The sequence below is a fragment of the Panthera tigris genome, chromosome X (genome assembly GCF_018350195.1).
Source record: "Panthera tigris isolate Pti1 chromosome X, P.tigris_Pti1_mat1.1, whole genome shotgun sequence".
NCBI lineage: Eukaryota > Metazoa > Chordata > Mammalia > Carnivora > Felidae > Panthera > Panthera tigris.
Window position 1 is genome coordinate 20319846 of NC_056677.1, and position 23975 is coordinate 20343820.

Genomic DNA, 23975 nt, shown 5'->3' on the forward strand with positions numbered 1-23975 from the left:
TTGTTCCATTTCCTTAGTACATTGTTCTTTACAACGTTCCGTAGTGCCCGAGCCGCCAGTTTGAGCCTTGAGTAGCTAGCTCCAGTTTAGTTGTAAATTAAAATTTAAGGAAGAAGAATCCTGACCTGTTTTATACTTTGCTAGGTGTTTTGTTGATGGATTTGTGACTTGTGGAGGGGAGGCATTGGATTAGAGCTCCAGATGCAGTGTTTTCATTGCTAGAAGCCATTGCTGCCATTTAAGGTATTGAAATTAAATGAATTGAATCTAGAAGCTTCATTTTCTCAGAAGTCATTAGCTAGTAACAGTTTGTCTTGATGCCATTAGGATGACTTCTCTAGCTTCAAATTGTAGGGTATAGATTGGTGGAAGTATATAATATTGCGGCTGTATGTTTCCCGGAATCCTGTCTCAATTTCTGGAACAGGTTATCGGTCAGATGCAACTTACGGACATGAGCCCACTTTGGAAACTGCCAAGTGCTGGATCCATTGTGTGTGAGATCATAATGGTAATCAGTCTCCCTTAGTGAGTTTTGATGGCCTGCCCTGGTTCACACAGCTAGTTAAGATAGTTGGGTTTTCAGAAGCCCGCTGCTCCTGGCGAAGGAAGGAAAGGAAGGTGAGCGAGTGGCTTTACTCATGGTGGTAGCCTTTTCCAGTCTGGGAGAGGTTATACAGGAGTCCCGGGCAGGGAGATCATTTAAGTAAAGTGAAAGCGGCTTAGAGCACAAGGTTACTTCCCATGATGATAAAGTTAAGAAGAGCCCAGGAAGACTGGGGAAGCTTCTGAGAATTGAGCCCTTGAGGCAAGTCTCCTTCCTTCCAGTCAGGTGAGGTGTTTCTCTACTATAATGAAATCTTAAGCTTTAGTGATATTTAATTTCTAAATAGGTTGGAAAGAACGTTACGTAGAGGACAAACTGTCCGTTTTGAAATGTCTTCTGGATAATTATGACCTTTCAGTTTCATGGTTGATTTATTCATCTTTGATGTCTTTGTATGTATGTATTGGTTACAGAAGTATTTCATCACTGAGAAACATGAGACTATTCAGATAAGTAAAAAGAAAGTCACTCCAAATTTCCATTATCATGAGACCACTACTGTTAACATTTTCCTTCCATACTTTTTCCTAGGCATCCATATTTTTATATGTGCACAATGTTTTACAAAAATAACTGTGGGCATTATAGATCTCTATACCATTATTAATGGTTTCAAAATGATCCATCTACAGGTAAGTCATGTGATTTGACCTCCTGTCATTGAGTTTTAGAATGGTTTGTATTTTTCTTGCTACTCTAAACAGGGCTCTAAAAAATAGCTCTTAAATACAGCTGTTGGCCTTGTCCTGTTACTTTCCTGGGATCAGTTCCTGAGAGTGGAATGACTCTCTTTGGTCTTTTGATATATGCTGCTAAATTGCCCCTAGAAATGCATCAGTTATGCTTCCTTGCTCTAGATGACACTGGTTATTGGGGCGCCTGGGTGGCTCGGTCGGTTGAGCATCCGACTTCGTCTCAGGTCATGATCTCGCGGTCTGTGAGTTTGAGCCCCACTTCGGGCTCTGTGCTGACAGCTCCTAGCCTGGAGCCTGCTTCGGATTCTGTGTGTGTGTGTGTCTCTCTCTCTGCCCCTCCCCCACTTATGCTCTGTCTCTCTCTGTCAAAAATAAACAAACATTAGATGACACTGGTTATTATTCACCAGTTTGATAAGCGGAGGATAGTATTTATTGTGTTGTTTTGCCTTTCTGTTACTATTTTGAAGGAGAAGTTACTGGCATTTGCATTTTCTCTGTGGTAAATTTCCCATTGACACCAGATCCCTTGCCTCGTTTTCTGTTGGGGTGCTCATCTTTTCCTTTATTAAGGATAGCAGTAGCTCTTGTAAATGTAGTTTTCCCTGTTTTTTTTTTTTTTTTTTTTTTTGGCCTTTGTAATGTGTATCCCTATAGAATTGCTGAAACTCTACATAGTACTATCATTTATTTCTTCATGGTTTCTACCTATGGTGTTCATCTTGGACCAGCCTTCCTTACCCCAAGCTATGCTATATACTTATTCACCCGATTTTCTTTTATTTTTTCTGTGGTTTCATTCTTTCACATTTAAATCTTTTAACTAAATTTTTGGCTTAAGACTTGAAATTGGGATGTGACGTAAATTGTTAGCCAGCTGTCCCAACTAATTTGATTGTTTCCCTACCGACTTGGAACACCACTTTATAAATATGCTAAGTTTTTATGTACACAGACTTACTTGCCCTTGCGCCTTTTTCCAAGCTTTTTATTTGGTTCCATTGACTTGTCTTTCTATTCTTAGTTACCACTCTTACTACATATTTTCCCCTCTGTATCTTTATAGTAATATACCACAATACTTGTAGGTTTGTTTTAATTGCCTTTGTTCTATCTATATTTTGTCGCTCTGTTTTACTGCTATGAGAAATTCATTTCAAAATTTTACTCTTAAGAAGTTTCGCATTGTTTATTCATGGAAGCTGTTGCTTTGAGACTTTATAATAAATCCTTGTAGATATGGGGAGACTGTCCTCATGTTGTCAGAAGAAATATTAATATGTTCTGCAATTATTCACCAAAAATTTATAGAACCTGTATTATATGTGATTGCTTTTCCAGAAAGTCACTGGGTTACTACAAAGATCTTTGAGCATTTTTTTTTAACTAGAACCTCTTACTTTTTATGTCTTTGAAAGAATTTTGATAGAAAGTTTCACGCAAAAACTTGGGTAATAGTTTAGTTTCTCATGAATATTTCCTTGTAGCCTATAATGATTATGTCTCTACTTAAAAAAATACCAGCACATAGAAAATCCAGAGACAGAGCTGGGAAGTTCATGCATCAGCCCATGAAATATAAAGACTGACCTCTTTTTGTTTCCCTCCTACACAGCTTTCTGCAAGTTCTGATTAAAGTCAGAAATAGACACAATGATGTGGTTCCTACAATGGCACAAGGAGTGATTGAATACAAGGAGAAATTTGGGTTTGATCCGTTCATTAGCAGTAACATCCAGTATTTTCTGGATCGGTTCTATACCAACCGCATCTCTTTCCGCATGCTTATTAACCAGCACAGTAAGTTGTGGTTTTGGTCCACTTTTGAATGGGTACCCAGAGTGATTTCTCCCCAGTGTTTTCCTGTTGCTTGATTTAGAATGTACTGATCTGCATTTTTGTATGTAGAAATTTCATTTCTAGTTTAGTTTCTCCCAAGTAAATCCTGTCTGTTAAAAAGCTATTCTTTAGCATTCTTTGTTAAAAGAGACCCTTGAAATTTGATGCTCATATTAGAGACTGGAACTCTGCTCGCCCTTTAAGCCTCTGCCATTACCTTCCTAGTGAAGGCATCGCACTGCTTGGATGTGTCCCTGGGAGGACGCTCCGAGAGGATGTTTTACTCGGGATGTTACGTGGTCTCCTTGTTGGTTTTAAAAACATTGATCCTGGGAATATTAAATTGGCATTATGACAGCCTGAGGCAATTGATCTTTAATTTCACAGTGATCACTGAAATCAGATTAAGTGAATTGTGAAACCATAATCTCTTGCAGAGTTTTAGTCCCCTCACCAGGATGATAAGCAGATAAGAAAAAAAAAACAAACAAACTAATTCTTGCCACAAAAAACTTTTGGGCTCATTTTCAGCCTTGTTTCTTTGCCTGATTTCATAATTGTTACGGAAAAGCACCTCCATGTCTAGGGTCTAAATCACCCTCTTTGCTGAAGCAGAACATAGGCAGAACATCTTTACTAATTTGTTTGGATAAGTGAATGTTAAATAATTAATACATGTGGGTTGGTCCCAAATGAATATCTTTTAAAAATAGGAATGTATAACAATTTATAGGAAATTTAAATGAAAAAACAACCTAATTACTATTGATTTAAACTACTTACATAATTTGTGACCTACTGTGTCTGTGTACGTGTATATGTACATGTTTTTGGGCCATTGATTAAGCAAGGTTGTACCCCTCTTTCTTCCACTTGATCAGTTGGAACTATAGGTTTTGGCCTAATGCCCTTATTTGTCATTTTTCATAATTTAAAACCTCCCCTGCTTTATTTAAGCATTCGCTTTTGTGGAATCCAAGTTATCTCCAATTTCTGTCCGATTTGAAAATAACTACACCTATAAACATTTGGATTTAGATGACTTTTTTCTTGAGGGCTCCTTTTGGCTTTTATTCAGGAGTAAAATTTCACAGATGTTGTGTGTTGTGAAACTGTTTGAATGTACTTTTAAAAATGAGCAAAAAAAAAAAATACTCGAATGGATACTATTCGTGTAGACTGCTCTGGAGAACAATCTCTGTTACGGAGGCACTTGAGGTGCTCACAGCAAAGATACTTTGCAAGCCTGCACCGACAGGGCAGTCTGCGGTTTCTAAATATGTTGTGAATGTTGGAATCACTGTCTGGAGTGGTATGGAGAAGGTGGGTAAACTTGGCTAAGGATGAAAATAACTTTTTCCTCCATGTCACATTGGGTCAGGGAGAAAAGGGTTGGACAGCTGGCACGTGTCACTGCTTTTGGACCCACTCATAGCACCCGGCGGTCCAGTGGAGCCAATCAGCCACCATTATATGTGTTCTGTCACTTTAAGTCAGTGTGGATGCTAAAATGATTCTTAAAAACAAGACAATCCTTTTACAGCTTGTAAGCCTACAGTTGCCTGCTTTGCTTTTAATCTCTCCCTTCCCTTTTGTGTTTGTTTAGCTCTTCTGTTTGGTGGTGATACTAATCCGGCTCATCCTAAACACATAGGAAGTATCGATCCCACCTGTAATGTGGCTGACGTAGTGAAAGGTAAGGAGGCCACTATCGTGTTAGTGATTGGAGTTCAAATAGGATTGTGGTCTCATTGAGGCAACCCTAGCGTTATGGTGCTAAGTTCTTGGCTCATTCATCGGGCTGGGCCCAAGCCACTTGTGCCAAATATGTGACAGTTCAGGAAAAGATGTATAATTAGCACTGTTCGAAATAGGAGTTTCTACCTCATTGACTGGAGTTTTACGTATAGTTTTATCTTAAACACTGAACTGTTGCGTAGCTTAAGTAGCATTCTAAGTTTGGATTGCTACCAGTACCTGAAACTTCCAGGAAATACAAATCCGTGTTATAAAATTCAGCTGAATTCACAGGTTTGTAACATTTCAACATCCTTTTGATGTGCACCCCAGGTTCGGGCATCTGTGTGGCATGTGAGCTTCATGGGTTCACTGGCCATCCACCCAGACACCCTTCTAGTAGCCTCAGAGTAGAATGGAGCCCTGCAGCCATACATCCTAGGACCCAGGCACTTGTAATTTGAACAGCAGTTTCCTCGTTGTTCATTTAAGATGTACCTCCACAAAGCCTTACTTGTTTTAAGTGACCCACCTGCCTGGACCTTTTCAATTTTTTTTTCAATGTTATGGTTACTCTGTGCAGCCTCAGATCCCCAAACTGCTCCTTCCCAAAGATTATATCTCCTACTGTGGTCCTCCTCTTTTTCCCCTAAACACGCACAAGTTTTCATGGCCACAGTCCTTCCCGTTTTTCATCAAGGAGTTTAGTTGCTCTTTTTCTAAACTGTGTAGCTAAGTGGGAGGCAGAAGAAGGCCTTGTCTTCTTGGCCAAGCTCTCAAGCCCACCTCAAGCAGAGTGACCTTTGCTGTTTGAGCTTAGAGGGACGAGGTAGATGGCCTAACAGGTGCAGCCTCCGCAGTGGGGGAGCAGACCAGACCTTTAGCAGTGATAGGTAAGGAAGATCTGTGCCATTTGCATAGCCTGGGTGTTGCTAAACCCAGGGAGGGGGACCCCAGCATGGTGGCCTTAGTATACCCAAGGATCATTGAGCTGTTCTGGCCTCTGTTTACTTAGGACACATTCATTCAAATGATGTCAGTTATAAGGTGAATATAGGCCCAGCCTCAGCTCCCTAGGAGTCCTATAGGTTGCTCGCTCACAAGATAACCCTGTGGTTGATCATGACCTCTGCAGACCCCAGGGTAGAAGGGGAGCAGGATCGGTCTTGTCCTAGCTTGTGTTCATCAGACCTAGCCCACTGGCTTTTACGAATCAGAAAGCCTGGTTCAGATAGTTGCCCGCTCGTAGAGAAAAAGGCACAAATCCAGAAAGCACAGGAACTTGATTATGTGCTGAATATATGCCTTTTCTTTTGAACTATAAGCATTTGTGTTTTACATTGGTTTTGTGACTCATATTGAATTTAGCGTATGCCCATAAGATGGTCAATAGACATTCCTTGTTTTGACAAATTTTAATCCTTTTGATAATTTACTATTTTAAAACCCACTTTATGGGGCGCCTGGGTGGCTTGGTCGGTTGGGCGTCCGACTTCGGCTCAGGTCATGATCCCATGGTCCGTGAGTTCGAGCCCCGCGTCGGGCTCTGTGCTGACAGCTCAGAGCCTGGAGCCTGTTTCAGATTCTGTGTCTCCCTCTCTTTCTGCTCTTCCCCAGTTCATGCTCTGTCTCTCTCTGTCTCAAAAATAAATAAAAGTTAATAAAAAATAAAAAAATAAAATAAAACCCACTTTATTGAGATAGAATTCTCATACTGTACAATTGACCTATTTAAAGTATACACACGATTCAGTGGTTTTTAGCACAGGTGCAGAGTTGTGAATTCATCACCACAGCCTCACATTTTCATCACGGAAATAAACTCCATGACCATTGGCAATCGTCTCCGTCCGCCCAGCCCTAGGCAGCTACGGGTCTACTTTCTCTCTATAGACTTGCTATTCTGGACACTTTCGTAAGTGGCATCACACAACATGCGGCCTTTTGTGTCTGGCTTCTTTCACTGAGCAGAATGTTTTCAAGGCTCGTCCACATCGCATGTGGGTCAGTACTTTATTCCATCTTACAGCTGAGTAATGGTCCAGTGGAGGCATATACTACATTTTGTTTATTCATCAGTTGATGGACATTTGGGTTAGCTGGGCACCCTTGAACGTGTTAGGTAATCTCTTTGGGCCTCAGTTTCTTCATCTGTAAAATGGTGCTGTTGGTAAGTCATCTTTGTCATAGGGTTAAATGAGTTGATCTAGAGTAGAGAGAGCTCCTAAAGCAGGGCTCTCACCCGGTAGGGACTGTAGGCAGGTTTCCCAGGAGTAGTCCTTGGGCCTCGTACAAGTCATTTGGCTTCTCGTTTATACTGTCAATTATATAATAGGTTGGCACCTTTTACTTTCCTTTCTGGCATAAGCTGTGAAATATTTATAAAAGTCATTTAGGACATGTATAAGACAATTGGACATTTGACATTGAAGAAATACTGTTGTTTTTACATGTGGTATTATGTTGTGATTATGTTTTTTTAAGAGTCCTAGCTTCTAGAAAGGTATCTTTGAAATACCGCACGTGATATAAAATGACATGTGAGTTTTGCTTCAGAATTGCAGCAGAAAAGACTGACATGTGTTGAACACCGCTGAGTGTAGTAATGGGTACGTCAGGGTTCATTATAGTGTGATCTGTACTTTGGCATATGCTGGCCATTATTCACGATCAACTTGTAGAAAACAGACTCATGTTTATCATCTCATTGTTTCTTGGCAGTCTTTCATTAATTTTCAGAGAGATTTAAACCGCGAATCAATACAATTAGATAAGTAACAGACTTCTAGGCAACTGGTAGCACTTCTCAGAGCAGAGGGAGGAAGCGGCGCTAACGTGAGTCAGTTCGTAAGAGAGGATGAGGATGAGCCCGCTGCCCTTGACTCTTCAGGTGAAAAGAACCTGTGGGTTCGCGCCACTTACTGACTGCGCTGCTCTTCCCTGGCCTGTTCCATGCTCCCCGGTCCCGGCCTTCCTCGTACTTCGTTGGTCCCTCTAACTGCGCTGCAAATTTCTCAACGGCTGGAATTGATCGTCTCTGCTTTCGCATCACTCCTAGGGACAGAAGTTTTGCACTGAAAACTAGCTGAAGAGATGTGCAAAGCGGTTCAGTTGATACTTGAAAGACAGAAAGTAGATGTTTATGCTTCCGGTCTACCTCCTGGCTCCACTTCCTTTGTCCTTTGTGGTCATGGTCTGACCGTGGGCCAGACAGGTCCCTTCCCTGCCCCCTCCCGTGCTTACTCACAGCTCTGGCTCCACTCTCTCTCCTGCCCTTCTCCACTTTGTACCCAGTGGCACCACTGCTGTACTGTGAATAAAGCTTACTGTGTACTCATTTAATCATTTCTGCCGCTTGTGGGCATGACTTAGAGCCTGGATTCCTGGCGATGCCAGTGCCTAGGAAAATCATCCCCCGCTACCCTCCATGCCCTTCTGCCACGCGCATTGCCGCTTCCCCCAGCACACGTTCGCTCTCGTGGTCAGGAGGAAGGGCTCGCGTGTTCCTCGCTCCTACTTTATCTTTTAAACCAGATTTTGCATTTTTCGACAGCCTCTTCCCTTAAGGAAGTCAGCAGCGGAGCGTGGTTTCAGATTCTGAAAGTGCAGAAACACATCAAGCTACATTCACACAATCAACTCTTCTGCCACCTTCGTTCCCTTCGCAAATCATGCCTCCTGGTCCCCACGGCACGCTGAGTATGCTCGTGCATACTCTGTAGAATGCTCTTGTGCTCCTTCCACCTGGTGAGGTGGATGCTTACTAAGGGCCACTTACTTGTCCTCAAACCATTGGTATAAGTTTTCCACCTGTTGTGACTCCATAATTTATATAAATATTATGTAAACTGAAGAAATACGAGTAGAAAAAAGATTTCTCTCCATTAAAATCAAGTTGAATGCTTCGGAAAGACTTGATAAAGAAGAGTCTCTTAAAAATGTAATGAAGTGACAGGGAACAGATAACTCTTAGGTTACAGGGCAGCACTGAGGAAAAATCGCAGAAGGAACCTGAACTCACATTGCTTCACAGGTATCTTTACCTTTAGTAGACTTTCAAGGAGTAGGAGTTGGAATTCATACATACATGTGGTGTTACTTACCTGAGAAAGATGACCTAGAGCCCAAAACCGATCCATATGGAACGAAGAGGCTTTGGCCTTCCATGAAAAGGTTGGCGGGGGAGTAATTGTATATTCAAACGTGCAGTCGAACTTAACGTTTATAATAATAGTTCTACTTTAGGGCTTCCCACGTTATCGAGCGTTTTTGTTGGTCATCCAGCTCGTGTTCGCAGTTGGGTCAGTGAAGAGGACTAATGCCATGTTAGCAAAATACTAAAAAGTGCTCATTGAAGGAAGTTCAGAAAAGGAGGGCAGGGGTAAAGAGAATAAAAATGACCCATTTTTGTAACTCAGTGAGAACATTGTTTTATACATTTGAGCTCATACCACATTTACAGATGAGTATGCAGTCACAAATACGGTGAGTGATCCTTGTCTCTACAAGATCCATTGTATTTCTTTCATCTTGTCCAGCGTGAGTGTCCATCACTCATGACCTTCCTGGATGAACTGAACATCTGACAGCATAGCCTCTTCTCTGTCCTCTGTATCAGTGTGGTTGGAGTCCTTCCTATATCTCATCTGCTATACTCATCATCTCTGTATACGAATGGTTTTTCCAGCCCATCGTGTATGGTCTTTATTCCTCACTGGGGTATTGGCCTTAAATCAGGTAGCTTTCCTACTGTGGCGAAACAGACTGGGCAGCCTAGAAGGAAACCTGAAGGTCTCTTCTCCCTGTGGACTAAAGCCAATCTTAACAGTCACCTCCCGTCTCATTCCCTCTGGGCCCTCCTCTCAATTCTCTGAGTGTCAGAACACCTGAGCACAGGCTCTTTCTGGCTCAAAATGAGACAGAGAGAACGAACAAAGCAGAGAGCACCAGCGGTCAAAAGGCCTAGAAGTTTTTCTGGGTTTTCTAGCAAAAAGGCCCCAGAGTCTCTCTAATGATGAGAAGGTCTCAAAGGGCCCACGTGTCACAGCCAGTCCCAGTATTCCTGGGAACTGTCAGAGAGTGGAAGAAAGTTGTGTCTGTGTCTTTGGACTCTTAGCGAAGTCTTACTGCTCCCATCCTCTTTCTCGAGTAGCTGGTATTTTTTTCATTGCCTTTTGGCCTTCTCACATCCTATGAGACTTCTCAGGCTTTTTGGCCTTCTCACATCCTGTCTCAGTCTTGATTATTTTTGTCCTTCTGTTTTGTTTTAGGAAGCTTGATGTAGAGGAAGCAGGGGTTCCGGGTTTTAATGACAGCTCTACTCTTGATTTTCTCAGCTGTGAAGATCCTGCCCGAGTTCAGCACAGTCACATGTGAAGCCCACGTGACCTGGGCGTGCACACACATGCCTCCATATGCGCATGCATTTCACAGCCTTACACAGCTCTAATGAACTAACAATGGTACCATACTTAGGTCTCCTGAGACAGACCACAGGAACTACTTTTATGTAGAAGGGCAGGGACATTTTTATTTTTGACTGGATGGTTGTATAAATGTGTAAACGTGGGGTGCATCTTGCATAACACTGATTGACTGTGCAGAACATTGAAGCATGCCTCCTTGCTGCCTATTTAGCACATTAATATCTACCTTCACCATCTGTAAATTACAGACTCGTGGTAGCAAATGCTGGAATTAGTGTTGTAAAGCTGTTCCTATTATCCTCTGGGAGGTGCCTTCCATTGTGACCCTTTCCTCTTCTTTCTTTGTTAAGAAACCAGAAAATAAAATGAAAAATCCTGTGGTAAGATCATTTTAAAGGTACAGACTTAAATACTTGGTACAAAAGTCAGCTTTCACAGTGATGTTAGTTTGCCTGTGTTGTTGCTACATGCCATTATTGCTTAGCATAATAGCATACAAGTGGTATCTTGAGAGCATGTCATTATTCTGGTTCAGAGATAATGTCTTATGCTCTCACTTAGGGCTCTTGAGGTTGCAGGTAACAGAGGCCCGCTCATGTTAGCACAAGAAACCGATACGTTAAAAGAATCTAGTAGGGGGATGCCTGGGTGGCTCAATCGGTTAAGCCTCTCACTTTGGCTCAGGTCATGATCTCACAGCTCGTGAGTTCGGGCCCCGTGTCAGGCTCTGCGCTGACAGTGCAGAGCCTGCTTGGGATTCTCTCTTTCTGCCTCTCCCCCACTCGTGCTGTCCCTCTCACCCGCTCTCTCTCTCTCTCTCTCTCTCTCTCTCTTCCTCTCTCTCTTCCTCTCTCTCTCTTCCTCTCTCTCTCTCTCTCTCTCTTCCTCTCTCTCTCTTCCTCTCTCTCTCTTCCTCTCTCTCTCTCCCTCTCTCTCTCTCTCTCTCTCTCAAAATGAATAAACTTAAAAAAAAAAAAGAATCTAGTAGTTCCCATGATAATCCGAGGACAGGAAGCACTTCACAGTTGGAGCTACACTGGACCTGGGAAGCAGAAAACAAGGTTGTTTACTGTGTATCTTTGCAACTGAGGCTGCCAAGCCATGGCCCCTCTGCCTTTCTTTTAAATGTTTTTTTTTCTTTAATTTTTTTTAATGTTTGTTTATTTTTGAGAGAGAGAAAGAGACAGAGTGTGAGCAGGGGAGGGGCAGAGAGGGAGGGAGGCACAGAATCCGAAGCGGGCTCCAGGCTCCGAGCTGTCAGCACAGAGCCCGACGTGGGGCTCAAACCCACGAACTGTGGATCATGACCTGAACCGAAGTCGGACGCTTAACCGACTGAGCCACTCAGGCGCCCCGGCCCCTCTGCCTTTCTCTCTTGTCTGTAGCCTTGACGCTTGTTTAGGGCAGCTCGTCTAAGGCATTGGTGGCCACCCCAGGCCCTCTAGGTCAGTCATGATAACTCTCAGCGTGTCCTTGTGTCTCCTGCCCTGCCTGTCTCTATCCTCATTTCTCAAAAAATGAATTTAGTTGGCCCAGTCCATCTTCTTGCCCACGACCACAGATTTGAGGACTGTGACCAACCTGTAGGTTGGTTGCCCTACAGTAGGTGTTCTGTCCCCCACTTGTCTAGTTGGCTGTGGCTGGGAGAGTGGGAGAAGGTCCAGCGCTTTCAAAAACCCTGGTTCCCACTCAGGATGGGTTTTGGGTAGAAGGATGGTAAACATACCTTACTAGAATTGCTTTATAGCTTACAAGGCTTCCTAAGAGCAGCATTATCTATGACTTTGTAATGCTTTATGGTCCTTTATGTTACTCTTCTGGCAGCGGCTTTTTAATCTTGAGCTTGACAGCTTTTTGTATCCTTTTAGACCCAAGTAAGGGACCGTGACACCTTCAGGTTTGTTTTTTCAGCACTCACTCACATTTATCCTTGTTCAGCCTCTTGTAAGCAAATGATTATGTGTATTCGCGATAGAGGTTATTATTTGATAGCAGAATTCTGTGGTGAATTTTGAATAGGAAAGTCTTCTAATAAAAAAGTCTCATGAAATAACTTCCATAATCCATTAAATTTTCCTGTATGCTTTTTAAAAAAAACTAATTCCTTGTTACGTTGAATCTGTTCAACTACTTGCTGTGTGAACCTTTTAAAATTTTTTTGTTTTTTAAATGTTTGTTCTGAGAGAGTGAGAGAGAGCTAGAGAGAGCACGAGTGGGGAAGGGTCAGAGAGAGAGAGAGAGACAGAGACAGAGACAGAGAGAGGCAGAGAGATAGAATCCCAAGCAGGCTCTGCACTGACAGTGGGGCACGACGACCTGGGGCTTGATCCCATGAGCCGTGAGATCACGACCTGAGCTGAAATCAGGAGTCGGATGCTTAACTGACTGAGCCACTCAGGTGCCCCTTAACCCTGCCTACCCTTTTAAATAAAATATATTTAGTCTTGTGTGTTTACAGTTTGGGTTGCCTGGGAAAGTATATATGTGCCACACCCACAGTTTTGTTAGTTACTTTATGATCAATACTTAATTTTCCTTGAAAACAGATATTTTAAAACAATGGATAGCACCTAGGTTCAGTGACAGCAGTAGTGATTTTCTGATACTTCCTTTTAAAGATTGGTGGTAAATACTAGACAAAATATATTGCTGATAAACGTGATTTAGTAAATTATCATACATAAAATTTGGGGTTTATTTTAGAGCAAGTGTGCAGGTTGGGGAGAGGGGCACGGGGAGGAAGGGAGAGAGAGAGGTGGGGGGGATACTCGAGCAGGCTCTACGTCAGCACAGAGCCCGATGTGGGGCTCGATCCCACAACCCAGGGATCATGACCTGAGCTGAAGTTGAGAGTCAGACAGTCAGCCGACTGAGCCACCCCGGTGCCCCTAAAATTTTGGTTTCTAATTAAAAAAAAATAGAAGTCTTATTAGGAACCTTATTGTAAATAGAACTTACATTTTACTCTAGAATAAAGGAAATGGATTAATAAACCAGTAGTTGAATTTTGGTTATGTTGTTTTAAAGCTTTTTCATTTTTACATTAACTTAAACAGATTTTTTTTTTGTTTCTCTATGCATGTGATGTCATGCACCCCCGTACCCCATGATCATTCATGTCCTGAGAGGCAGTGACAGAATTAGCATGACCTAGCTTCGGCTTTCCAGCCACATCTAGCTTCTCTTCACAATTACTTGCTAACTTTTTTTTAAAATGTGGGTTCCCAGGGGTGCCTGGGTGGCTTCGTTAGTTAAATGTCCAATTCTTGATTTTGGCTCAGGTCATGTCTCATGGTTAGTGAGTTCAAGCCCTGCTTGGGATTCTCTCTCTCTCTCCCTCCCTCCCTCTCCCTCCCTCCCTCCCTCCCTCCCTCCCTCTCCCTCCCTCCCTCCCTCCCTCCCTCCCTCCCTCCCTCCCTCCCTCTCCCTCTCCCCCTCCCCCTCCCCCTCCCCCTCCCTCCCTCTCTCCCTCCCTCCCTCTCTCTCCCTCCCTCCCTCTCTCTCCCTCCCTCTCTCCCTTCCTCCCTCTCTCCCTCCCTCCCTCCCTCCCTCCCTCTCTCTCTCCCTCCCTCCCTCCCTCTCTCTCTCCCTCCCTCCCTCCCTCTCTCTCTCCCTCCCTCCCTCCCTCTCTCTCTCCCTCCCTCCCTCCCTCCCTCTCTCCCTCCCTCCCTCCCTCTCTCTCTCTCTCCCTCTCTCTCTCCCTCTCCCTCTCTCTCTCCCTCTCTCTCTCCCTCTCTCTCTCCCTCTCTCTCTCCCTCTCTCTCTCCCTCTCTCTCTCCCTCTCTCTCTCCCTCCCTCTCTCCCTCTCTCCCTCTCTCTCCCTGTCTCTCTCAAAATAAACGTTTAAAAAATAAAAATAAAATATGGATTCCCAGGCCTCAATATGGACCAACTGTATCATAATCTCCAGGGGTTCGTTTATAATGTGTACTTTTTTTTTTTTTAACTTGGTAATGAATTCTGCCTACAGCCAGGTTTGGAAAACACTCTGGACTTCTGGTTCCCAGTCTGACCAAAAAGAACATCTGTCATCAGTGTAATTGACTACACTTTGAGAACTTTCTCATGGGCAGGAGGATTCTTCAACCTAAGGAATGCTTACTAGGCATGTTTGTGTCCATGGTATTATAATGTGTTATGGGAATTTATGAATATGAATATATGATTTTACCATTACTGCCCCACAAATACTTTTGGCTGGCTGGTGTATGTGAATCTTGTTGTAATGTCTTGAGTTTTTCAGGTTCATGATGCATTTCTTTTTTCTTCCTTCCTTCCTTTCTCTTTCTTTCTTTCTTTCTTTCTTTCTTTCTTTCTTTCTTTCTTTCCTTATTTCTTTCTTTTTGTTTTTTTTGTTTTTTTTCTTTAAGTAAGCTCTAGTCCCAACATGGGGCTTGAACTCACGGCCGTGAGATCAAGAGTCGCATGCTCTCCCAACTGACCCAGCCAGGTGCCTCCATAATGCAGTTTTTAATTACAGCATCGATACACTGTAATAAGTAGTAGGGTTTAAAAATCCTTATTCACATGTGGTTTTAGGAACCATACTGGGTCTTTGAGTTTCAAGTTGACTGCTTCTTTCTGGGCTCTGTCATCTTGCCCATGTTATATTTACATAATACCTCTTCTGAATAATGCTGTTATAATTTCATGCTCCTGGCCAAGCTAATGCCATGAGGAACTAGCACATTTAGTGGGACTGGGTTCTTTTCTATCTATAGTGGATGGAAGAACAATGTTTAAACATCTTTAAAGGTGTCCTATACTTGAAGGAGTTGTTTTGTGGAGGTGTGTCGGCTCTGTATGTGGTTAACAAAGCTCCATTTTCAGATTTCATTATTCATTGGTTTAAAGAAAGTGGCCTTGGAGGCTCTCGGTCGGCTCTGTGCTCTCGTGTCACTAGGTGGAGATATAGCATTGTTGAGTGGTGTGGCCAAAGCAAAGAGGGAGTGTTGATTTCTTATCTTTTTATGAAACTACAGATGTTTGATGAGGTTTCTTACACTCTAGGAAAAAACTTGTGAGTTTAGTATAATTCCAAATTTTCATTTTCTTTTATTAGAGTTTAAATTCAATGCTACTTTAACGTGTTTTCACACTGATCAACTCTTCATTTTAAAAATACTTTTCTCCTCTTACTAACATTTCAATTGGCTGTCCCTCATTATTTCATCTTGTCATAGTTATTCCAGTGTCCGTATTTGTGATTCTTTACAGAGGTTTGATTCTAAAAGTTTAGTAATTAGAATTTTTACTCTGAGGTCAAATATTATGTAAAATTTTAATTGGGTAGCAATATGAGGTGAATGAACCAAGCTTTTTGGTCGGAACATACCTGAATCTTTATATTATTTTAGGTTGACAGTGTTAAATTTTAACATACTTAAATTCTGTAGGCGTTATTTCCCCCCTCCCCTTTTCTTCCTTCCTTCCCTCTTTCTCTTACCTCTTGAATCTTAAACAAGTATCCACTCTATGCACAGTATTGATGTGAGGAATATGAAAAAAGCACAAGCCTGTCTCCAAAGAGCTGGTGTCCAGGTGAGAATATTGCAAATGCACCTATGAAGCGTTTTAAAGTAATCTGAGTATCTGATCTTTAGAAATTGTAAAGGTGAACTTTAAAAAAATGTCACTTTGGAAAAGATTCTGGCTGTTCCTCAAATGTTTAAACATTGTGATACCTCGTGATCATGCAGTTTTCCTCTCCTGGGTATATACCCAAGGGAAATGAAAACATATGTTTACAAAAAACACTTGGACGTGAATGTTCATAGCAGCATTATTCATAATAGCCAAAAAGGGGAAACAATCCAGATGTCCCTCAACAAATGAATGAAGAAACAAAATGCGTTTGTGTACAGTGTAACACTGTTCAGCATTGAGAAGGAATAAAGTACTGATAGACGGTGCAACATGGGTGACCCCTGAAAACATTCTGCTCCGCGAAAGAAGCTAGGCACCAAAGGCCACGTATTGTGTGATTCCACTTATGTAAAGTGTCCAGAATAGCAAGTCTATAGACAGAAAGTAGACCCGTGGCTGCCTAGGGCTGGGTGGAGGGAGACGATTGCCAATGGTCATGGAGTTTATTTCCCTGGTGATGAAAATGTGAAGTTGATCATGGGGACGGATGCATAGCACTGAAAATATGCTAAAAACCACGGAATTGTGTATATGCTTTAAATGGGTGACTTATGTGGATATGACAATTGTATCTCAGTAAAGCTGTTTTTTTAATGTTTATTTATTTCTTATTTTGAGAGAGACAGTGCGAGCAGGGAAGGGGCAGAGAGGGGGAGAGAAAGAGAATCCCGAGCAGGCTCCGCACTGTCAGCGCAGAGCCCGACGTGGGGCTCAAACCCATGAAGCATGAGATCGTGACCTGAGCTGAACCCAAGACTCGAACGCTTAACTGACTGAGCCACCTAGGCACCCCTCAGTAAAGCTGTTTTTAAAATAAATTATCAAGGGGCGCCTGGGTGGCTCAGTTGGTTGCGTGTCTGACTGCATCTCAGGTCGAAGTCTCGCGGTCTGTGAGTTCGAGCCCCACGTCAGGCTCCGTGCCCATCGCTCGGAGCCTGTTTCGGATTCCGTGCCTGCCGCTCTGTCTGACTCTCTCCCGTCCGTTGTCTGTGCCAAAAAAAGTAAATAAAGGTTAAAAAAAAATTTTTTTTAAATAAATTATCAAAAGGTTTAAAATTTATCAAAGGAAGGAATATGTATTGACCATCTAATAGGTATATACTAAGTTCTGTATGGGTTACAAACCACGTGGAAAACACAAACCCTGACCTCAGATTGTTTATAGTTCAAGAGAAAAGGCACCCATGCAGTCTATAATAGTGCACTTTTGCTCTCTGAATGTTTTCCATCTTTTGAGATCTAACTGCCTGAATTCTGTTCCAGCTATTTCTTTAATAGCCCAGATCTTCTTACCCTATGTCTTTTGTTTCCTTTTAGAAGTGAACTCTTGTTCCTCAGACTTTGATAAATATCAGCCCCACTGTGTTACCTTTAAGTAACTTAAAGGACCTTTTTAAGCTATGGTAGTGTCCCCGGTAACTTAGAGTGTGTGGCCCATGGAATTCCCTTCTTCCAGCAAATACTCACTGATAATTCATTACAAATAATTGGCACATCTTAAGACTTTGGGCAGTATTATTTTTTAAAAGATTATTTTAAAATCCTTTTTATTTCAGTTCATGAACCAACACTGGTATATTATTATTAACTAAAGCCTGTGGATTACATTCAGCCTCACTCTTTGTGTTGTGCTGTTCTGTTGCCTTTAACAAATGCATAATGTCATACACCCACCATTGCAGTACGTACAGAATAGTTTCACTGCCCTAAACACGCCCCATGCTCTACCTGTTCATCCCTGCCCTTCCTACCTCCCCCTGAACCTCCGAAAACCATCGATCTTTCTGTTGTCTCTATGGTTTTGCCTTTCCCGGAATGTCATTTAGTTTTTATTTTAACTGAAATTTTTTTTCGAAGTATAGTTGACAATGTTACATTAGTTTCAGGTGTACAGCATAGTGATTGAACAATTCTATACATAACTCACTGTTCACCACAGTAAGTGTAGTCACCGTGCAAATCGTACCCACAAAGAGATAGCACCTCACACCAGTCAGAATGGCTAGTGTCAAAACGACAAGAATAACAAGTGTTGGTGAGGATGTGGAGAAAAGGAAACCCTCCTGCACTCTCGGGGGAATGTATTTGGTCCAGGCACTGTGGAACACATTATGGAGGGTCCTCAGAAAACTAAAAATTGAAGTACTGTATGATCCAGTAATTCCACTTGGGGGTTTTTACCCAAGGAAAACAGAAACACTGATTCGAAGATATAGGCACCCCTACATTTATGGCAGCATTACTTACAGTAGCCAAGATACAGAAGCAACCCAAGTGTCCATCTATAGATAAGTGGATGAAGAAAAAGTGGTATCTACGTACAATGGAATATTACTCAGCCATGAAAAATGAGATCTTGCCATTTATGGCTATATGGATGGTCCTAGAGGGTATTGTGTTAAGTGAAATAAGTCAGACAGAGAAAGACAAATACCATATGATTTCATTTACCTATGGAATCTAAGCAACAAAACAAATGAACAAACAGACAGACTCACAAATACGGGGAACAAACTGGTGGTTGCCAGAAGGGCGGGTGGGTGGATAGGTGAAATTGGTGGAGAGGTACGATGTTCCAGTTAGAAAATAAGTAAGTCACGGAGATGAAAAGTACGGCCGAGGGAGTATAGTCAATAATAGTGTAACAACAAATCTCTTATGCTGCAATTTAGTCAGGTTGCATGGTGTTCAAAAGTACAGTTTATAAATTTTCGTGAAAAATACCTTTTAGGAATATTTAAAAGTTAAATAAATGTATGGTTAGTAGACGACTGGCCATATTGTCATTAGTGCAGTATTTTGATACTTTTGTAGTCATTAAAGCTTTAAAGGAAGAGAAATTTTGGTTCAGTCATCATAATTCTATTACAGCCAAAAAAGACTATTTTGTAAAAAAAACAATAATTCTAAATCCATCTGATTAGAAACTGCCCTGATTTTGTTTATTTTATGTATCTGTATGTCTCTCTGCTTGTGTCGAAAGCTAAACTCTTTTTTTTCTTTACAGATGCATATGAAACCGCCAAGATGCTGTGTGAACAGTATTACCTGGTCGCCCCAGAGCTGGAAGTTGAAGAATTTAATGGTAAAAGGAAAATAATTTTAACCTTAAATGCAAGGAAGTTGACTAAAAATCTGATACCTTAGCTACCTTTCAATGAGATCCTAAAAGTACGCTACTTTTTCCTCGTATATCTTTTAAAACTTTTCTATCTCTTAGGTCACCTAGGTATATTGTTGTAAGGAGTTTTTGTACAGGAGTTTGTGATCTGTTAGAACTCAGAGTTCTTGGAACAGAACTGATCAAGGTAGAAGATGCACAAACCTGTAAATAGACAATTCTCAAAATAACAAATGCCAAGCAGTCACTAAACATACGGGAACGCGTTTAACTAGACTAATCAAAGAACAACAAACAAAAATAGAGAAATGTTGTCTTTCAAAGTGGCAGTGATTAAAACGTTGTGATGCTTTGAATTGGTGCCCAGAAAACTACTCTGTCACTCTGTCACCGACACTTACACATTTTGGGTAGAAGTTTAAATTGGTACAGCCTTTCTCAGAAAATGCTACTGGTGTCCTTTCTCTTGGCCTAGTAAATTAAATTTAGTAATGGTCTTATTCTTTGGTCTGGTAAATTAACCATCAGAAAATGCATTCTAAGAAAGTAAGGTGTGCACAGATGTACGTATAAGAATAATGACCACAGTGGTTTTCTTACACAGAAAAGTGAGAAAACAACCCAAGTTTTCCATACTAGAAGATTATTTAAATAATTGTGGTACACTCATAAGATAGAACACTAAGCAGCCATTCAAAATAATGCTTTGAAAGAATATTGAGGGGCACTTGGGTGACATTCAGTTAAGCCTCCGGCTTCGGCTCAGGTCATGATCTCACGGTTTTTGACTTCCAGCCTGGCATTGGGCTGTCTGCTGTCAGCGCAGAGCCTGCTTCAGATCCTCTGTCCCCCTCTCCTTCTGCCCCTTCCCCATGCGTGTTCATGTGTGCTCTCTCTCTCTTTCAAAAAAAATTTTTTTAAAAAAAGAATATTGAATGTATGGGAAAAGATGAGCTTTTTAAACACAGGCTATCAAAGTTTGTAGTAGTGCAAGTTCATTGGAGAATATTTTGGAGGATTTATAGCACCAAAATACAGCAGCTTTCTGGATAGTAGGGTCATGACTGATTGTTAACTTCGTCATAGGATTCTATACTTACTTACATGTTACCTTTATTTGTTAGTTACAAAAGAGACATGCTCGTTGGAAAAATACAAACAATACAGAATGTAGAGTAAAAAGTGAGAGTCCTCTACTGTCTCGGGACTGTACAGAGCTTTGGTTTTTTTTAATGTAAGTGGAGTTGAAACTATACATGTGCTGTCACTTGTGTTTTTCACTTTCGCCTTGAAGATCTTTGTGTTTGTTAATGGCATTTAGAGATTATCCACAGCGTAAACTGCCGTGATTTATTTAATCATTTACTGGTGAGTGAACATTTAGGATTTCTAATTTCCCCATATTCCTTGTAATGAGCGGTGCAGGGTATGTGTGGGTCTGTATCTGGAGGGTGGGAAAATCTGTGAACACGTGGAAGTCTTTGTGTCAGTTGGGTTCCTAGAAGTGGAATGACTGATTCTTAGGGTGTGGGCACTTACAATTAAAGATAAACCCAGTTCCCTCTCAAACGTCTACCAAAAATGTATTTTACTTGCAATGAGGTCAAAATGTGGAAAGACTTGAGGCTGCCGTTTCGGGATATTCGCCCCTCCGTTCTTCCAGAACGTATGCAATCAGAGCTGCTTTCACAGTCTGTTGGGTTCTCCATATTTGTAGTGAATACACTGCCACAGCAGAAGGGACTTTGCTGGAGTATTCCTGAGTAGAAGCATCTCTGTATTCTCTCTCCTCCTCCTTACAGGCTGGGCAAGGTCTGACCTCACTGTACAGATTTCTGTTTGTCAAACATGGGACTTAAATTCGCAGGTGGTAACCAGCTGCTGTTTCGTGTGAATGGCAGCCTCACTCGCTGTAAAGGCCAGAGCAGCGAGCCTGCTTTTGCTGATCCCGGGAGCCAGCCGTGTCCCCCGTTCCTTCTCAGTGAAGCGGTCACACTGGGCAGCACACCTCACCAGGAGAGGAGATTAATGACTGTTTTTAGCACTGTCTCATGCATGAGTTTTGGAGCCGCTCTTCCCATCTTTAAGAGAAATAAATGCTGGTGGTTATAGGCCACCTCTAGCTTCCTGTTGCTTTGGGTAATGTGTTTATGATTGCTCTTTATCATTTCCTGAATGTCAAAGTTCTTTGTGGGCATGGTTAAGGACTTCGCTTTAGCGCTCACAGGTTCTGCGTTAGAGATGCAGGTCAGAGGTCAGTGTTCAACCCCTTAATGGATGTTGTCACTTTATAGAGAGTGGGTGTTTCCCACAGCACGATAGCTGCCTCAGTTTTTCCCGAAGGAAATCTGCCGGATCCAGATTCCCGTGGATTCATTGTTAGAGCCTGCATGAGCTAGCATAGCATCTTCTTTCTCGTTGCTTCCATTACCCACTGGGTGCCCTGAACAGTAGTCGATAACAGCACTGCCCTCTGCCCTGCACTTCAGAGCAGGGGACTGTCACCAACCTGAGAGAGCACTGTTGCTACGTGAGAATTTTGCCATTAGTGTGACCTATCATCTTTTTTTTTTAATCTGAATTTTTGGGTGTTTTTCCTTTCCCAGTGTAGACCGCTGAGAAAGCAGTGAATAGGATGGTGGAGAACATACTTGGTGAACGGCGTCAGGATTTACCACTCATCACTAGACTTCTGGGTATTGAGAGCCAGCTGTAATAAACTTTCTTTATTATCCATTTTGTAACTTAACGGGAGTATTAAAAAGAACAGAATTTTATTTATCTTACATCAGGTTTCAGCTTTCCTTTTTTTAAAAAACATATTTTAAAGTTTATTTATTTTGAGAGAGAGAGCAAGTGAGAGTGGGGGAGGGGCAAAGAGGGAGAGAGAGAATCCCAAGCAGGCTCTGCACTGTCAGCACAGAGCCCGATGCAGAGCTCGAACTCACGAGCCGCGAGATCATGACCTGAGCCGAAATCCAGAGTCAGACGCTTCGCCGACTGAGCCATACAGGCACCCCAGGTTTCGGCTATTTCTGACTTGCCATGAAACCCATGTAGGTTTCTCCAGAGACAGCCATTTCATCACACTTGTTCTCATTTTAGCTTTCTGATTCTCCTGAGAAATTGCTTGCCAAAACATCAGGCAAAGAAACCTCTTTTCTTACCTGTTGTGAATCCTTGTGGTGAGGCAGTATGGCTCAGAGGAAGGATGTGAGCTTTGTAGCTGGCCAGACTGCGGGGACATGGATTCTGACTAGAGATGGGGACTTCCTCATCTGTAAGATCACCTTGTGTGATGATAAAAGGACGCTGTTTCTGGGGCCTTAAATAAAGCACCAGACCCAGACTGGATATTTTTAAAAGGGTGGCTACTGGAAGTCAGGGTTGACTTGGGAAGGCTAAGACTTACTACTTGCATTTCTTCACCATTTCTAGACCAGTCTCTCCTGCCAACAGTTTCATTTATAGCTTTGGGTTTGGTGGGCAACCTAAAAAGTTGACGTCATACCACACGTGTCTTGTTATAAGAGAGTTTACAGAAAAGGTGTGTATCCTGGGATCTTTGATTTCTAGTTTCCCCATATTGGATACTTGCGTGTGTAGTTTTGGTCCAGCGGTTCTGTACAGCAATCAAAAAGCCATTGCTGGTGGCCCTGTTAACACTGTAAAGTTAATTTTTTAGTAACGATACTAGCCAGCATTTATTGACTACTTAGTTGTGGCAGGCTCTGTGTAAACTAGTTACACAGATATGTACTGTGCCCATTTTACATATGGAATACCAAGGCCCAGCTGGTTTAAATACCTATTAATGTATCTGTTACATGCCAGAATCAGGACTTGATCCCAGTATGACTTTGGACCACACCGTGTACTGTTTTTAATAGGCTTACCCATTGACTTTTGGACTTGATTAATCACCTCTAAGTGCCCAGCTACTTATTTTCTCTTAAATGCATTTCTTTCTGCTTAGCCTCTAGTTTTTCATTCTTATAGGAGAGAGAACAATCTGAAAATAAAATCCTTTGTATCCTGTGTTAAGTTTTGTTGCTACTTATTAAATGTTGTTCCAACACATGGTATCTGGGGCAATGACTCTGCAGAATAGAGACTTGGTTATTTCTTGAGTCTTGAGCATGAAAAACCTGGCCCATTTTTTTCCATTGACTTTTAAAAATGTGCCCTTAAATGGAAAATTCATATTGCATTTGTGTCTTATTTTAGAAAGTTAACAAGCATCTATTAAAGGTCCACTACATAAAAGCCATTGGACCCAGGGTTAGGTGAGAGTCATGGACAAAAGCATTGGACATGGTCTTATAAGGAAGGAGAGACATCTAACCTGTTAATGTTCCCAAAGAAAATAAAAGTACAAGTAAGGGAGCAAGCCTACAGATGGCTCCTAAAGAATGTTGATTCAACTGAAAAGAAAAAAAAAATATCAAAGAGTAGATTTGGAAAAAGATTTGGAGTGAAAAGATTGAATTCAGAAGGCTCTTTATATAACTGATCATGCCTTTTGGTACAAGATAGGCTAAGGTTTCAACTTCTTCCTAGGGCTCCATTAAAATGGCAATAAAGGAATACAAAGCAAAACAGCAAAGAAACCAGGGGGGACCATCAGTGGACCACTTATCTCACCTCCTGCCAGGGAGTAAACAGATGGAAGTATGCTGATTATGGGACAGAACAGGAGAAGCCACAAAGGAGAGGCTACAACAAAGGTGGAGGGACTCTGGGAGCAGAGCCGGGAGGTGCAAAGGACTGGAAAAGGAAGCTAAAAGCTAGGGTTTGCTTGAAAGCTGGTCCGAGACAGAGCACGGAGGGGCAGTGGGGAGCACTGGACTTGGGCTGTGCTCTGCCTACAGTCAGAAGCGTTTTCCCTGGGGTGCAAAAATTAA

General features: G+C 42.0%; 1 protein-coding gene across 2 annotated transcripts in view; it reads left to right on the forward strand.

Moving 5' to 3' along the window:
- Positions 1 to 23975, forward strand: part of PDK3 (pyruvate dehydrogenase kinase 3) — a 66526-nt gene that overhangs the window by 27751 nt on the left and 14800 nt on the right. For both annotated transcript variants that reach the window (XM_042975333.1, XM_042975332.1), the window contains exons 4-6: positions 2918 to 3102; positions 4748 to 4837; positions 18958 to 19035. In XM_042975333.1, coding sequence (XP_042831267.1) covers positions 2918 to 3102; positions 4748 to 4837; positions 18958 to 19035 — 353 coding nt within the window. The remainder of the gene's footprint in view (positions 1 to 2917; positions 3103 to 4747; positions 4838 to 18957; positions 19036 to 23975) is intronic.